Source organism: Gobio gobio, assembly GCF_949357685.1.
Source record: "Gobio gobio genome assembly, chromosome: 18".
In the NCBI taxonomy this organism is placed as follows: Eukaryota; Metazoa; Chordata; class Actinopteri; order Cypriniformes; family Gobionidae; genus Gobio; species Gobio gobio.
Genome location: NC_137111.1, coordinates 26,138,358 through 26,155,331, shown reverse-complemented (window position 1 = coordinate 26,155,331; position 16,974 = coordinate 26,138,358). Strand labels below are relative to the sequence as shown.

The following is a 16,974-nucleotide window of genomic DNA, read 5'->3' as shown; positions in this document are numbered from 1 at the left end:
TCAGAGTTGGATTCAATCTAAAGATATATCGCTATACCCTTTAAATGTGATCTCAATTAAAGTTGGAGTGTTTCTGAGTGATAATAACCTGACTTTGATTGTATTAGGTAAACATTTTATACATTGATGTAATTTTTTTAAAGATTAAACCCCATGTCAACGGATGGAAGAATGATTTGAAGCTATTTACAAAATCTTACAATGTATGACGGACAGAAACGCCCGTAAAACGTTTTTTTTGTTGTTGTTTATTTTCATTTTAAAATACTGTATCAACATGGAATATAGGCCTATTTAAGTATTCCATTAATGTTTGTACTTGAAAAAAAAAACTAAAAAATTTAATTTTCTCGTCAAAATGCATGCTGCTCCCACAAATATTCCTACACGACATAATAGCTACTTCATAAATCACTAAGTCTTTTGATGAAGACGGTTGTTATAAAGTAAATAAAAAACTTTGCTATTTTCAGTAATGACACTGACACTATTATGTCAACAATTTGCTTTGTAATATGTAGGAATTCATTCGTGCATGGCTGTAGCCTACTAGCCTGGTCCTACCAGACTCTCGTACATTTAATTTGTAATGTACAGAGAGTCTGGCCACTCTCCATTGACAAGCGTTTACTTCCTTGAGGGCGGGTACTCTTGTTGAAGTTTAAAACGTCTCGTTGCGTATATAACCTGGGTTCCCTGAGTAGGGAACGAGACACTGCGAACCGTCGCTTTGGGAACCGCTCTCGGTGACCAATGTCTGAAGCCCTTATACCATCACGCCAATTTATTGGCTAGTGACGCTTAGCGCCGCCTTAGAATATACGTCATGTATGCTTATATGTGCGCGCTAGGCGTCATCTCCTCAGATTAATGTACGAAGGAAGTTACTACTCGAAGAATGGAATGGCCGGAATCGCAGTGTCTCGTTCCCTACTCAGGGAACCAAGGCTACATACGTAACCGAGACGTTCCCTTTCATAGGTTCTCTCGACACTGCAAACCGTCGCTATGGGAACGATAATACCATAACGCTTTCACATACCTGAGAGTAGCTGGAAGACCGTGGAAAGCGTCCGCTCAAGCAGATAAACCTGGGAGCCAGTAGCCATGTATGGGCCAGGGCATCTATCCCCAGAGGGGACGGTGGTGACAGGGAGATCCATAGCGGGCAATGTGTAGTTGTGCTCGATGCAAACACGTCTACCTCCGCTTGACCAAACCTCTGCCATATTAGGTCCACCACCTGAGGATGCAACCTCCATGCCCCGGGATCCAGGCCTTGTCTCGAGAGCAAGTCTGCTCCGAGGTTCAAGCGGCCCGGAATGTGGACTGCTCTGACTGATAGGAATTTGGTCTGTGCCCAAAGAAGCACACGCTTCGCCAGCCTGTACAGGGGAAGAGAGCGTAAACCTCCTTGACGATTGAGGTATGATATTACTGTCATGTTGTCTGTCCTGACTAATACATGATACCCCTTCAAATGAGGCAAAAACTGTTTGAGTGCTAGAAACACTGCTAGCAACTCTAAACGATTTATGTGCCACCCACGATGCACTTCGCTCCAGACCCCGAAAATTGTGTGACCCTGATAGACCCCCCCCCCCCCCCCCCCCCCCAGCCTGTAAGGGATGCGTCCGCTGTAATCATCTTCCGACGACAGCATGTCCCTAGCTGAACTCCCTTGTGGAGCAGCGGGAGTTTCATCCACGGACGCAGAGTATGATAACCTCTGCATGTGACCAGGATTTTGCGAAGAGGGTGGCAATGGGGGGAGACACCTAGGTTCTTCATCCACCACTGAAACGGCCTCATGTGGAGCAGGCCCAGCTGAACTACAGGGGGCGCTGCTGCCATAGGGCCCATCAGTCTGAGACAAAGACTGACGTGGATCAGACGGCCTGTCCTGCACGCGTGAAGGACACAACCATGCCCGCATCACGTTAGAATTCAGATCCACACCCAGAAATGAAGTCTGCTGGCTGGGAATTAAGACACTCTTTTGATGGTTTAAGCGTAAACCTAGGTTCTTCATAATGGCAAAGAGTCAAATCTCGATGAGACAATTCCTGGGACTGGACTAAAATCAGCCAATCGTCCAGGTAATTTAATATTCGGACACCCTGAAGCCGCAGTGGGGTCAGAGCAGCGTCCATGCATTTTGTGAATGTTCGGGGAGCCAAGGCTAGTCCGAATGGAAGGACGCGGTATTGGTAAGCTTTGCCCTCGAAAGCAAACCTGAGGAACTTCCTGTGTCTCTAGACAATCTGGATGTGAAAATATGCATCCTTTAGATCGATAGTTACCAAACAATCTCCAGTTAGAACCTGAGACAGAATGGACTTCAGCGTTAGCATCCTGAATTTGCTCACTCTGAGTGCAAGATTTAAGTGACACAAGTCTAGAATCGGACGTAGTCCACCATCCTTTTTGGGCACCACAAAATAACCGCTGTAAAAACCTGCCTCTGCCTGGGAGGGTGGAATCTCTTCTACAGCACCCTTCTCTAGCAAAGATATGATCTCTTGTCTCAAGGCCAGAGCTTCCCAAGGACGCACCATCGTGGGAAGAACACCGCTGGAAAGGGGTGGGCCCTTGCGGAACTGGATGGTGTAGCCATGGTGAATAGTACGTAACACCCATTGCGAGATCTTGGGCAGGCGTTGCCACTCAGCCCAGTACTCTGCTAGTGGCTTTAACCATTCTGCTTTTGGTGCCTGGTGAAAAGTGGGCACCAGTGCGACTTCTGATTGTAGAGAGCCTCTGGCGTCTACAGAAACAGGAAGTATATGAGTATCTGGAACATTCTCTAACACAGAGTGGTCTGACTGTATAAAGCTCTGAAGCACATGAGTGGCAAAGACGTCTAGTACAGGAAGTTGTCCCACTGCCTGTTCAGGCTGACCCCCCATCCACACGTTGTGACCCTAACGCCGCATTCACACGGGGCTTCGGCGTCAATGCTTGATGGAGGGCGTGGCTGAAGCTTGGTGCCTGACGCGACCGTCATAGTGACAACAGCTAATCTGCCGCTTGGACCACAACACAACAAAAAAAAGCGCCTTTTTTGACAGCTAGTCTGTGAGACTATTTTGTGTATGAAAACTGATCACTTTAATATTTGATTCCTCATTTGGCTGGGGGATAGCGCCTATTTGAACCACACATGATATGATATGCTGCTGTCATTCAATGATAAACAGAGTACACGGACGGAATACAAGCATGATACATTCCAGATTCTCCAACCGTCTCTGCCACCTCCTTCCAGGCCTGGTCTCTCCAGTTTGTGTCCCGGTATGTAAATAATGATTGGTAGTAAAGGACCGGGTGATTATCCACCGCAATTATTAGCTTTTCCTCCATTTTAGATCGTTCTTTACTCTTCATTCGCTCTTCATTCACCGGTGTTTTAAACGAACGCAATTGGCTAGCGTCTGCTCTAGGATATTTGCATAGGGTGATCTGATTGGATGACGCCTGCGTTGGCGCTTGAAAAGTTGAGAAATCTTCAACTTTTGCCGCTTGCAACGCGAGTGAAGCGCCGCGACGGAACCCACAATTCAGTTCGGCAACGCATGACGTCACCCATTCAAAGTAAACGAGAAGCGTTGACGCCGACGCCCCGTGTGAATGCGGCGTAAGGCTTTTTCCTGAATTCCGAAGGCTGGAGCGCACGGAGTATCTGGTATGATGCTCATCATGATGCAAGGCCCGACCTATAACTGCCCGAAGCGCTGTTAGTGGCAGAACAGTGAAGGCCTGAGCCCCAACGAGAGAGGCAAATACGCTTGCGCGGTTCGTCCAAACTCTCCAATGGAGGGCCTGGCCTCTGAGGACGAGCGAGTGTTTCAGGAACTATTCTAAAGAACCTGAGAACGAGGGGCCTTGGCCTTCGAAGACAGGTCAATTTGCTTACGTTGACGGTGGCGATTCGGTGGGCGGGTCCTAGGACCTCAGTCTCTGCGGGGGGGATCCATAGGCACAGGTTCATTTCGCTGGACCTCACGGGGGCGTTGAAAGAAGGATGAACGTGAACGAGCTGAAAGCGGTTGTCGCTCGAATTTCCTGGATCTGCACGGGATGAGTTGGCGAAACGGCGGACTGTTGCTTTGCCGCTCTAAATTTTTCGACATTACAGATTCCCCGAATAAACCGTCATTGGAAATGGGGGCATCCAGGAAGAAGGACTTCACTCTTTCTTTGATGTCAGTGAGATAAAGCCAAAGATGGCGCTCAAATGACACCATTCCTGCCATGGACCTGCCTACTGCGTGCGCGGTATGCTTGGTAGCTCTCAGTGCCAAGTCAATCGCTCGCCTGAGCTCTTTAACAGCCTCAGGAGTCAAACCTTCTCCTTCATCCAGTTCTTTTAGTAGGTCCGCTTGATAGGCTTGAAGCACAGCTATAGAATGAAGGGTGGCTGCTGCTTGCCCAGCTGCCATGTAGTATTTCCCTACTAAGGATGAAGTAATCCTGCACGGTTTGGAAGGCAGCAGTGGGCGGGACTTCTAAAAAGGAGCTGACGTGGGTGCTAGATGGGCCGCGAAAGTCTCCTCGACGGCAGGCATCGCCACGTAGCCATGATCTGGCATTTTAGAAATGGTCGCGAAATCCGTGGCCGTGGGATTGGTGATGCGCGCCAAAAATGGTTGCTTCCAGGATTTAGAAACCTCGTGGTGGAGGTCTTGGAAGAAGGGGCGACTCGTAAAAAAACGATCGTCCAACTTAGACAGAGCCTGGTCATGCGCGGGCTCGTTCTCCCAATTCCCATTCGCCGTACGCCGGGGAAGCGCGTTTCTCCTGTCCGTTCGGGGGGAGAGAACTGCACAATTCACCCACGTGCCCTTCTGAGTCAGAGGCCGCCGTAGATAACACATCGTTGTTGAACAGTTCACAACCAAAAGAAATCGTGTCACGAGCTTCTGCGGTGGGCTGCATTTCGTCACTAGCCAATAAATTGGCGTGATGGCATAAGGGCTTCAGACATTGGTCACCGAGAGCGGTTCCCATAGCGACGGTTCGCAGTGTCGAGAGAACCTATGAAAGGGAACTACTGGATCTGCCCAGTGCCACTCTGGATCTGCCATAACCAATCGCTAACGTTTAGTCGTGACGTATGTCATGCGCCGTTCGCCTTTTTTTCTCACATGGAAATCCGTAAAAATAACGCCACCTTGTGTATTCGGATAGTGATTTATTCACGGTGGAGACAAGAGTTTTGTGTTCGGGAACGCGCTGCTGACGTGGTCCATAACTTACTGTAAATAAAATATCATATGCTTGGTATGATGAGAATAAATGCTGCTGTAAATTTAACGGCCCAATTCAAATGTTTATGTGCTTTTCTTCCTTTTATTTTTTGAGCGTGATGAAATATATTGCTCTTGAAAATACTTGCCAGCATTTAAAGAAAATACAAGTCTAGAAATGCATCCAAATGACAGCGAAGTGTGGCCGTACAGTGCTCTGCAGGTGTCAAAAAGGAGGTAAACAGTGAATTTTGAAGTGATATATTCTTGTGGATAAATTTGATTATCCGGTAAAAATTTGTTCGGAGAAAACCTAAGGCTATACAGCAATCCCAGACAGAGTACTGGAGGAAAATGAAAATTGAGCGGAAGTACGTAGGAGGGCGGAGCCAGGCTAGTAGCCTACTAACAAGAAAAACGAATAAATAAACAGATAAAGTCCCATGCATGCAAGACAACAGAAAACTAGCCTAACGCATATTGTGGTGTCACTGCTGCAAAACAGCTCATCATATAACTGGACTTTAGGCTTTTTACAAATGTTTGTTGAAGGTGGCACCGTGGTAAATTAACGTTTGACATTTCATGTTTCTATTCTAGCCCAAACATACTTATACATAAACAAACGACTTTTGCATTGCACACGGCATATTCAGAAAAAATATACATTTCATAGCACAAGACACGTTTTATGATAATTTTAAAACGTTAAATGTATGTAATACATACTTTTAATCCATTAAATTCAGGAACACTGAATTATCATTATATTTAGGCTACTTATTTACTAATTTATTTTAATCTACATTTGTATTTATTTAATCTTATTTTTTATTTAATCTATTTAAAAAAAAAAAGATTTTTACACAGTTTTTTTTTCTAAACCACCTTCTACATGAGCTTAATGGCCAGTAGTACGGAGCCCGGCACGTCACCTATAGGAGAAAAAAAAACAATCTGTGCCGACGGTTTTGCAATCCGTTCCCTCAGTTTATAAACCGTGATCACGAATTCTTAAACTGTTCCCTCGGTTTAACAAATCGTGCCCACGGATTAATAAACCGTACCCACGAATTTTCAATCCGTGCGCTCAGATTTTGCAAACCGTACCCTCAGTTTTTAAATCCGTTCCCACAAATTCATAATCCGTGCGCACGCTTTAACAATCCGTGCGCACGGGTTTGTAAAAACTTTACTCACGGATTCATTTTAGAAGAAGAACAGCAAACTCCCAGGTAACCTACGTGTTAACGAATCTTATTGTTTTATTGTGCCTATTATTCATCAAATTATATTAACTGCAGTGATTCTCTATAAACGGGTGGCGGAATACAACGATTTAATAAGAATTATGTGCGTCAAAATCTTCTTTAACTGTAATAATCTTAGCACTTTATTATTATTGCCTAATAAACCTGAATTACAGCCTTACTCAAAGGCCGCGGAAACAGGCTAGTGGGTTCGTTATGCACGTCAATCCGAATTCCCGGCGTTCTTATTTTGCTTCTTATTTATTAAATATATAGGCTACAGGCAATTTGTTTATGAAACCTTGATCAAAATTAAAATACAATTTATAGAAAACGAAATTCACTTTAAAGAAATTATTTCTGCAAAACAACACTCAATAAAAAATTGGAAATATGAACTGAATTTTGAAATTAAAAACTTTGCGTTTAATAAACAAAATACATTTTTGAAGCGTTTGGATTGGAGTAGGCTATGTAGCTACATGCTAAACGTAGCCTATTAAGATTCATATTTAGGCTATATGTTTAAATATTAGCCTATTATATTATTGTTTTAATTGCATATGTTGATGATGAAAAGTGAACATCATGAGTAGGCTATAAGATGCGCAATATGTCTGGAGACATGGAGTGGGGTCAGACATGATTTTTATTGAGTGTTGTTTTGCAGAAATAATTTCTTTAAAGTAAATTTTGAATTTTGTTGAGTGTCTAAGCCCGTCTTTCTGTTTTTAATACATTTTTTGAATATATCTCTTAATTACAGTAGGCCTATAGATAGGCTAGTTATGATATTTGTGGCTGCACCAGGGTCCACCATAAGTTATGGCTCTGCAAGGCGCAGCGACGTTCATAGGGCATCGCAGTGATTCTTATGTTTATATTTTTTTTATATGTCGAATAAATTATTAATCATTATTGTTCTTTATTTTGAAGAGAAACATTTTTATATCTTCATCCCGGATATATATTTTTTAATCAGGAAGAGGGTGTGTGGGGGGGGTCAAGGCGTTTTTTTGGAGGGTCTTGAGACCCCCCAAGACCCCCCCTGGCGCCGCCGGTGTCTTCGGATGCGGAGCCGCGAGCGCTGTTACAAAACAAATAGTAGGCTACACAAACATTTCTAAAACTGTAAAAACTTTTTTTTTTTTTAAATAAAGCATTAATTAATTATTTTATGAATAACATACTGTTTTAAGTGCACTCATTTATAGTCATAAATTAAAAATAATTGATAAATAAATACATTTAAAAAATCAATACAATAAATAATAATTGTTGTTATTATTATTATAATTATTATTTGCCTATTGTTGCATTTAGGCTACATGCATTTAGAAGAAGAAAAGGGAACAAAGAAATTAAAAGTCAGTCATAATACACAATTTCAGGTTTATTAGGCAATAATAATAAAGTGCTAAGATTATTACAGTTAAAGAAGATTTTGACGCACATAATTCTTATTAAATCGTTGTATTCCGCCACCCGTTTATAGAGAATCACTGCAGTTAATATAATTTGATGAATAATAGGCACAATAAAACAATAAGATTCGTTAACACGTAGGTTACCTGGGAGTTTGCTGTTCTTCTTCTAAAATGAATCCGTGAGTAAAGTTTTTACAAACCCGTGCGCACGGATTGTTAAAGCGTGCGCACGGATTATGAATTTGTGGGAACGGATTTAAAAACTGAGGGTACGGTTTGCAAAATCTGAGCGCACGGATTGAAAATTCGTGGGTACGGTTTATTAATCCGTGGGCACGATTTGTTAAACCGAGGGAACAGTTTAAGAATTCGTGATCACGGTTTATAAACTGAGGGAACGGATTGCAAAACCGTCGGCACAGATTGTTTTTTTTTCTCCTATAGGTGACGTGCCGGGCTCCGTACATTGGAGGGTTCTCATTCCAGAAATATCCTCACTGGAGCACCAAAGCGCGTTCCCGCCTACTCCGAGGCATGTGACTGCGCGCCCACGTCAACCGTCAGGCAGATGCGGTGAAAGCGACAGAGGAAAAGGCGAAGCATCACTTCAACTTAATTCAACTTTATCACCCGGACACTGGAACTCCTGCAGGGCTTACTGTAATAGTAGACCTAGGACTGGACATAATTTGAGCGAACAAGTGATTTAGCGACGTTTTTTTCCCTGTGTGTGTGTGTGTGTGTTGGAGTCCCGTTTTATCATGGATTCAGTTGCACCTGGGAAAAAAAGGTAAGCAAGCACCCGTTTCTGTTAAGATATGGGCTTGTTTTGACAAAAATATTGTTGATTTAATTCTGTTTTTCTCTGTTTGTGGTTACGATCAGTAACGTTAGACTCCCTCAATAATTGTCCACGGATGACCTGTTGTAACATTTATAATTCATACCCCTGTATGAAACTGACTCTGTAACGAGTATTGCAAGATATTTGCCTTGTTACTGTTATGTTTGTACACTTACAATACAGTAAGACAGACACTCAGATCGGAGCTTTGCTTGAGCAAGTCTTTTGCTGCGCAATTGCTATTAATGCAATTTTCCACTAGAGCGCACCAATACAGAGTCATTTTTTAAAACTCAATACACAAAAATTCCTCCCCTCCAACCTTGATGTACTCAAGGTGCACAGAATTACATTGAACAAAAAGAACACTGGTATACATAACAGTTTCTTTCTTTTCTTACAAGACAGCAAAACAGCTTATGGAACTATGTCAACAAGCAGCCATTATTTTCACATGACTTCTCTTGCTTTTTGTTCATGGCATCTAGTAGCATGTATACAACTACAAGTCAAGCCTGTTAGGTGGTCTACGAACACGCTCAGGAAAACGTCTAGCCTAAGACTCCACATTTTGGGGAAGAGTTGGTGAACTGGACAGTTCCAGAATTTCTGGTCTAGTCACCTCACTGGCTGTTGATGGAGGCATGGAGCCTCTGGTGTCTTTTAGGGCATAACACGACGGTGTTTTTATAAGAGGTAACCTGTGTTGCGGTTGCGTCCAAAAACCATGTGTCTACGCCAAACCATGTTAGTAGGGATGGGCGTTATTGACTTAAACATTTATCACAATATTTTCTGGTATTTAGTGTGATAATGATATATATATATATGACGATATATGTAGTACCATTCACCATGTTTTTGGCTACAAGTAAGAGCTGCATGCATTCTTGAGAGCCTCAGAGAAACAAACAATGATCTTAAGTAAAACATACCCATCAAATAGGCTCCTATAATACATACAAAAAAAGAACAACACTTAAAAATCCACACCAGCCTTTTCACTCAGAAATGGTGTTTAAGTGCAAGTAATGTTTAAATAGTGCAACTGTGCTGAAAAAAACATCACACAATACAAACAATAATAATTCAAATCAATGACAAGTTTGAAATGTAAACAGTTTCTGTGTTTATTCATATTCTTATTAATATTCTATGGTGCAAACAGTGGAAAAAATAGCACAAACAGCAAAAGTAATAATCCCAATCATGTCTTCAGTTTACAAAAAAACTTTGCAAATAATGATTTAATGATAGAATTTTAGTAGTTTGAACTAAAACTTGGTAATCATGTGCGAATGAAAACGTATGAATGCATATTTGTCATTTTAACTGAACTTAGGACTGGTGATGGAGCTTAAAGGAACACACCACTTTTTTTGAAAATAGGCTCATTTTCCGACTCCCCTAGAGTTAAAAAGTTGAGTTTTATCGTTTTCGAATTTATTCAGCCGATCTCCGGGTCTGGCGGTAGCACAGCATATCATTGCGCCACTGCACCCATGGTACGGCAGCAAAGTTCCTAGATTATTACGCAGAAATAAGAGTATAGTTCCTAGTAGGGCTGCACGATTTGGGGAAAATATATAATTGCAATTATTCTGGTTAAAATTGGGATTGCGATTTAAAATGCGATTTATTATTATTTATTTATTTTACAAATGAAAAGTGTGTAAATAACATTTTGTTTTTATATATTAATATTACTAATAATAATTATTATGATTATTATTATTGCTGAAGAAATATTACTATTACAATAACATTCAATATTAAACAATTAAAATAGAGCATTTAAGAATAAATATAACAGTATAATAATAATATTTATATTTTACAGAAAACTAAAAATGTATGGGTTACCTGTTAATATGCAGACAGCCTATGACTAAAAATCATTAGAAAGGTCTTAGGATTTATTGTATTATTTATATATATATATATATATATATATATATATATATATATATATATATATATATATATATATATATATATATATATATATATATATATATATATATATATATATATATATATATATATATATCTGGGCTTTTTATCTGTGATATCAATTTCTTTAAAGGGTTAGTTCACCCAAAAATGAAAATTCTGTCATTAATTACTCACCCTCATGTCATTCGACACCCTTAAGACCTCCGTTCATATTCGGAACACAAATGAAGATATTTTTGTTGAAAACTGATGGCTGAGAAAGGCTTCAGATAGGCCTCCATTGGCATTCAGTACATTTACACTCCCAAGACGCATAAAAGGCACTTAAAACGTCGTTACAAAGTCCATCTCACCACAGTGACTACAATAATTGTACGATGCGACGACAATAGTTTTTGTGCGAAAAAAAAAATCAAAATAACACCTTTATCCAACTTCTTCTTTTCTTCCGTGTGTGCCTCCACGACGCATGCGCGAGAATATGACGCAGATCCGGCGTTCGGACACATGACCCAGAACTGATTTCTTTACAAGCAGAGGAAGACGCGCGTATCTAAGCTGTTGGATTCTACATTGATCGCGCTTTAGGTCTCGGCGTTGTTCTCAAAATGGGGCTTAAGTGTGCATTTCATGGATTCCCAAACGCCGGATCTGCGTCATATTCTCGCGCATGCGTCGTGGAGGCACACACGGAAGACAATAACAAGTTGGATAAAGGTGTTATTTTGATTTTTTTTTGCGCACAAAAACTATTGTCGTTGCATCGTAAAATTATTGTAGAGCCACTGTGGTGAGATGGACTTTGTAACGACGTTTTAAGTGCCTTTTATGGGTCTTGGGAGTATAAATGTACTGAATGCCAATGGAGGCCTATCTGAAGCCTTTCTCAGCCATCAGCTTTCAACTAAAATATCTTCATTTGTGTTCCGAATATGAACGGAGGTCTTACGGGTGTCGAACGACATGACATGAGGGTGAGTAATTAATGACAGAATTTTCATTTTTGGGTGAACTAACCCTTTAAGTCTATATCTTTAATATGAAATATGAGCCTCCTATGCATCCACTGTGGGGATTAAAACTCCTGTACATTGAAGGAAAAACATATGGATTGTCATACATTTATTTAAAAGTAATTCATAATAAATAATTATTCACAGTATTTTGAAGTGCTCACGATAACAATATTGTGCATGTTCATTATTGCGGTATATCGTATTACCGTTTACCGGCATATGGCTATTCGGTGATAAGAAACCACATCAGCTCGACTATCAGCTTGATATGAAGTGAGTTAAAACATGTTATTAAACGTTGTATTTTGTTGGACAACAGGTTTATGAACGCTTCTCATTACTAGTTTGTGAAGATGTTTGACACATGTTGCTTTTTCAAGTGCACGTTATAATAAGCGACTCAAACTCAGTGCATTCAGAGATTGAGCAGCGTTTACTGATCACGCTGGGCATATATTTAATTAATTAAAATCGCAGCCTTTGCGCTTTCATAATCGCGCACAAGCCAAATCGCGATTGCGGTTCAATTTCGATTAATCGTGCAGTTCCTAGACATATGGGTCTAGAAAATCACACTTTTCATTTTCATAGTACACGATGTAACTACAGAAGAGGCAAGTTTTAAATAGGAAAAATATCAAGAGTCTTTGATCATTTTTTGAGCAAGATGCTAATGGTCTAATTAGATTCAATGATCTATGCTAAGCTTTGCTAAAAATACTCCCGTCAGAGCTGGAGATCGGCTTCAAAAACGGTAAAACTCAACTGTTTAACTCTAGGTGAGTTGGAAAATGAGCCTATTTTCAAAAAAAGTGGAGTGTTCCTTTAAGACATGGTCATTTAGTGTTTCTGTAAAAAATAAAAAAATAAATAAACTAAACATACTGATAAGATAATAATCTGGTAGGAAGATTATCCATCTATCCACTATCCATCTGGACAGGGTCTGTTTCGAGGAGGCGAGACCTTTAGTGCGCCCACCAAACAAAACAAATAGCTGCTCAGAACGCCTGAAGGCGGCGGAGCGTGTGACATAAACCCTCAATGCCCTGACAGGGCAGAGGACATTGCCACCGTCCCCCTCGTCGGATGCTGGCAGAGCCGAGAGGGAGATAATCTGCGCCCTGAAGGGAGTGCCGATCGCTTTGGGGACATAACCATGCCTCGGTCTGAGAATGACCTTGGAGTCATTAGGACCGAACTCCATACACGTCGGGTTCACTGAGAGCGTGTGTAGATCCCCCACGCGTTTCACTGAAGCCAGAGCTATCAGGAACGCGGTTTTGAGCAAAAGGAACCTCGGTTCCACGGTTTCAAGCGGTTCGAAGGGATGAGCCTTCAAGGCCTCTAGGACCAAGGCCAGATCCCATATAGGAACCGATGGGGGCCGCGGGGGATTCATCCGTCTGGCTCCTCTGAGGAAACGGATGATGAGCTCGTTCCTTCCTAGCGTGCTGCCCAGCGTCGTCTGAGCGAACGCTGCTATAGCCGCTACATACACTTTGAGCGTGGAAGGGGCCCTGCCCAGTTCCAAAAGCTCCTGGAGGAAGGAGAGCACCCGCTGGACCCCACATTGCTGTGGATCCAAACCCTTGGAAACACACCACTCAGTAAACACCGACCACTTAGAACTATATAACCGCCTCGTCGAGGGGGCTCTTGAGTGTGAGATCGTGTTCATAACCCCTTCAGGCAGGTCAACGGATATCCGTTGGTCACCCATACATGCAGAGACCATCGCTCTGGATGGGGATGCCAAACTGACCCTCCGGCTTGAGAGAGGAGGTCTGCTCTCAGCGGAACTGGCCACGGGGGTGAGTGCGACAGCTTCACCAGCTCTGGGTACCAAATCTGGTTCTCCCAGCGCGGCGCTACAAGGAGCACCGGGCGGCACGTCTCCCTGATTTTCGCTATAACCTGGGGCAATAGGGAAATCGGCGGGAAAGCATACAGCGGGAGGCTGGGCCAAGGCTGGGACAGCGCATCCTCGCTTTTGGATAGAAACTTCGGGCAGCGGGCGTTTTCTCTCGTTGCAAAGAGGTCGAGCTCCGCTCTGCCGAATAGGCGCCATACCAGCTGGACTGTCTGGTTGTGCAAGGACCATTCGCCTGGGAGAATGAGGCCCCTGGACAGCTTGTCCGGGCCCACGTTGATTTGGCCTGGTACGTGCGCGGCCCTTAGCGAGCGCAGCGAGCTGTGTGCCCACGTGAGCAGGCGCTCTGTCAGATTGCCCAGACAACTGGATCTGACACCGCTCTGCCGGTTCACGTAGGATACCACCGTGGTATTGTCCGACCGGACCAATACATGGTGGCCTCGTATAAGAGGGAGAAACTGCTTGAGCGCGTTCTCTACCGCTATCATCTCCAAACAGTTTATGTGTAGGAGTTTTTCCCGGCTCGACCAGAGGCCGAAAGCCGATTTGCCCTCGAAAACGGCGCCCCAACCCGAGGTGGAGGCGTCCGTCGAGATGGCTCCCATCGTCACTCCCTGCCGGTACCAGTCGGCTACTAACCAGGGTTCCAGAGCTGAAACACAGCTCTGAGTCACTCTGATCCGGAAGCCCCCGGACGCCCAGGCCCTGTGAGGCACTCGAGCGTTTAACCAGCGTTGTAGCGGGCGCATGCGCATTAGGCCCAGCTGGAGCACTGCTGCAGCTGAGGCCATGCGTCCCAGTATCCTCTGAAAAACTTTGAGAGGTGCGATTTTGCCCGGCTGGAAGTACGCGGCCATGCGTCAAACTCGACGCGCACGTAGGGGTGACAGGCGGGCTGACATTGCCACGGTGTCCAGATTCAAGCCCAGAAATGAGGTTGATTGCGTGGGCACCAATGAGCTCTTGGTCCAATTGACCGTGAGCCCCAGGCTGTCCAAATGGCTGAGCAGCACTGCCCTGTGGGCGAGGAGCTCTGCCTCTGACTGTGCCAGGATGAGCCAATCGTCCAGATAATTCAAAACTCGCATACACTGTCTTCTCAGGGGAGCGAGGGCCGCGTCCATGCACTTCGTAAATATACGGGGTGCTAGTGACAGGCCGAATGGCAGGACGGTGTATTGATAAGCCTGACCATCGAAGGCGAATCGTAAGAATGGCCTGTGACGCGGCGTTATCTTGATTTGAAAGTATGCGTCTTTCAAGTCTAGGGAAATTAGCCAGTCTCTCGGGCGAATATGCGCGAGGATCTGCTTGGTCGTGAGCATCTTGAACGATCTTTTCATAAGAGCTTTGTTCAGACGCCTCAGATCCAGAATCGGTCTGAGCGACCCATCCCTTTTCGGAACGAGAAAATACCGGCTGTAAAAGCCTGACTCGCTCATAGAATGGGGAACCGGTTCTATAGCCCCTTTGCACAGCAGTGTGGCTATCTCCGCTCGAAGTAGATGTGCTACTTCCTCGCTCACTCTCGTCTCTGTACGCGCACAGAAGCGCGGAGGGCAGCGAGCGAACTGCAGAGTGTAGCCGTGCTTCACTGTTCTCAGCACCCATTCTGATACACCTGGAATGGCTTCCCACACTCTCGCGTGTGCCACACGGGATAGAACGGCCTCCGGGCTCGAAACGGCGCGCTTCGCGGGTTTGACGGCCTGTATAGGAGGGGCGGGCGCAATGCGCGCGCTCTCTGTGCTGTGGGCCAGCTGATCGCTCGCGATGGCTGGCCGCCCTACACACTGTATCTCTGCCGCTTCGAGCGGGGAGTGACTTGTGTGCGGCCCTACACTCGTCGTTTCGGCCACCTTGGGCGGAGAACAAATGGTGTGTAGCGCGGCGCGTGGCGCCGGGGGCAGAATGTTCGCGAAAATGTGTGAGCGCGTTAGAGCGGGCACAACTCTTACACGTGGAACATGACCGGTTAGGGGTGGCTGTGTGACAGCGCGTGTTGTGACTAGGCGTGGGTGCAAATAAGCGGACACGTGATCTAACTTTGGCACTCGAGCGGCCGGTGGCCGCTTTTTGTGAGTGAGAGACACGGGATTTGTGGTGCTTGGGTGCAAAGGTGAACACAGACAAGTGGGCACGTTTACTGCATTTGAAACACATACGGCGTGAGCCGTGCAACCAGAAAAAATGCAACTTTTGTGAATTATCTGGTTCGCCAGGGCTCCAGACTAACTTTTTTGACTAGGAGCACAATGGCCCCCAACTGAAAATTTTAGGGGCACAACCAGAAATTTTAGGGGCGCACACCGTAAATCAACATGCTAACCAAATCTACTAATATCCACTTTATTACTAATAGGTATCGGTATCGTTAAGGTTTTAATGGTATTACTACTCTTACCGATACTGCTTATCGATCCGGTACTTTTAACAGTATTCTTACCGGTTCTTTTTATTATACTTTATTTTATTTTTATTATATATTTATATATATATATATATATATATATATATATATATATATATATATATATATATATATATATATATATATATATATATATATATATATATATATAAAAACATAATTAAGAACATAATTAACATGGCTTTATAACCTGAAAAGTAAAATATCTATTGCAAAAGAAACCGCAAAGTTTGAACAAAAATATAAAACATCTATTTGTAAATGGACCAGTGTGCAGGCATTCGGAAGGTCTGCTAACATTAATATTACAGTAAAGAACAAACCTACAAAGAAATCTAATAAAGTAATGAAATGTAAAATAACACTGCATAGTTTTCACTGTATAAATTGATAGATTAATGCTTATAAAAGCTAAAGTTATTAATTCAAGAGATGTGAATATTTGCCTTTTGTTCGATTCGAATGAATGGCTCAATCGTCAGCAAGTTTATTAGACGCTGCCCCTTTAAGACCGATCGAATGTAGAACTAATAATATCATATTCTCCTATTTCTCCAAACTATTTACGCCCATTTAAGATATAAACTGTTAAAATAACTACTCTCCGGTCATTTTGACACCGGCTATTTGTTGTTGACCAAAAAAATTTGTTGATGGTTTAGACGCGCACACGAAGCCTAAAATAATATTAAGTGCAAGTCGGTCCATTTCGCAGCACACACACATAAGCCGCCTTGAAGTTGGAAACAGCGTCTCTTGCGCGGATTATTGTGCATTTAATAGCTCTTTATTATCAAACACATCCCGCAGTTTAGCAACAGTAGAGACTGCAGTTTACAACAATCACTGAATCTGACGTTTAGTTTAGGTTTAAGGAGAAATGACAGCAGCTGTGAAGGGAAGGATGAGCTCGACTGAACACGGC

General features: G+C 43.3%; 1 protein-coding gene across 2 annotated transcripts in view; it reads left to right on the top strand.

The window, feature by feature from the left end:
* Positions 1 to 8,446: 8,446 nt before the first annotated feature.
* Positions 8,447 to 16,974, top strand: part of hif1aa (hypoxia inducible factor 1 subunit alpha a) — a 59,473-nt gene continuing 50,945 nt past the window's right edge. Inside the window, exon 1 of one of the 2 annotated variants that reach the window (XM_079843136.1) lies at positions 8,447 to 8,716. In XM_079843136.1, coding sequence (XP_079699262.1) covers positions 8,688 to 8,716 — 29 coding nt within the window. In that variant the 5' untranslated portion in view covers positions 8,447 to 8,687. The remainder of the gene's footprint in view (positions 8,717 to 16,974) is intronic. The other variant, XM_079843135.1, reaches the window with a different exon arrangement.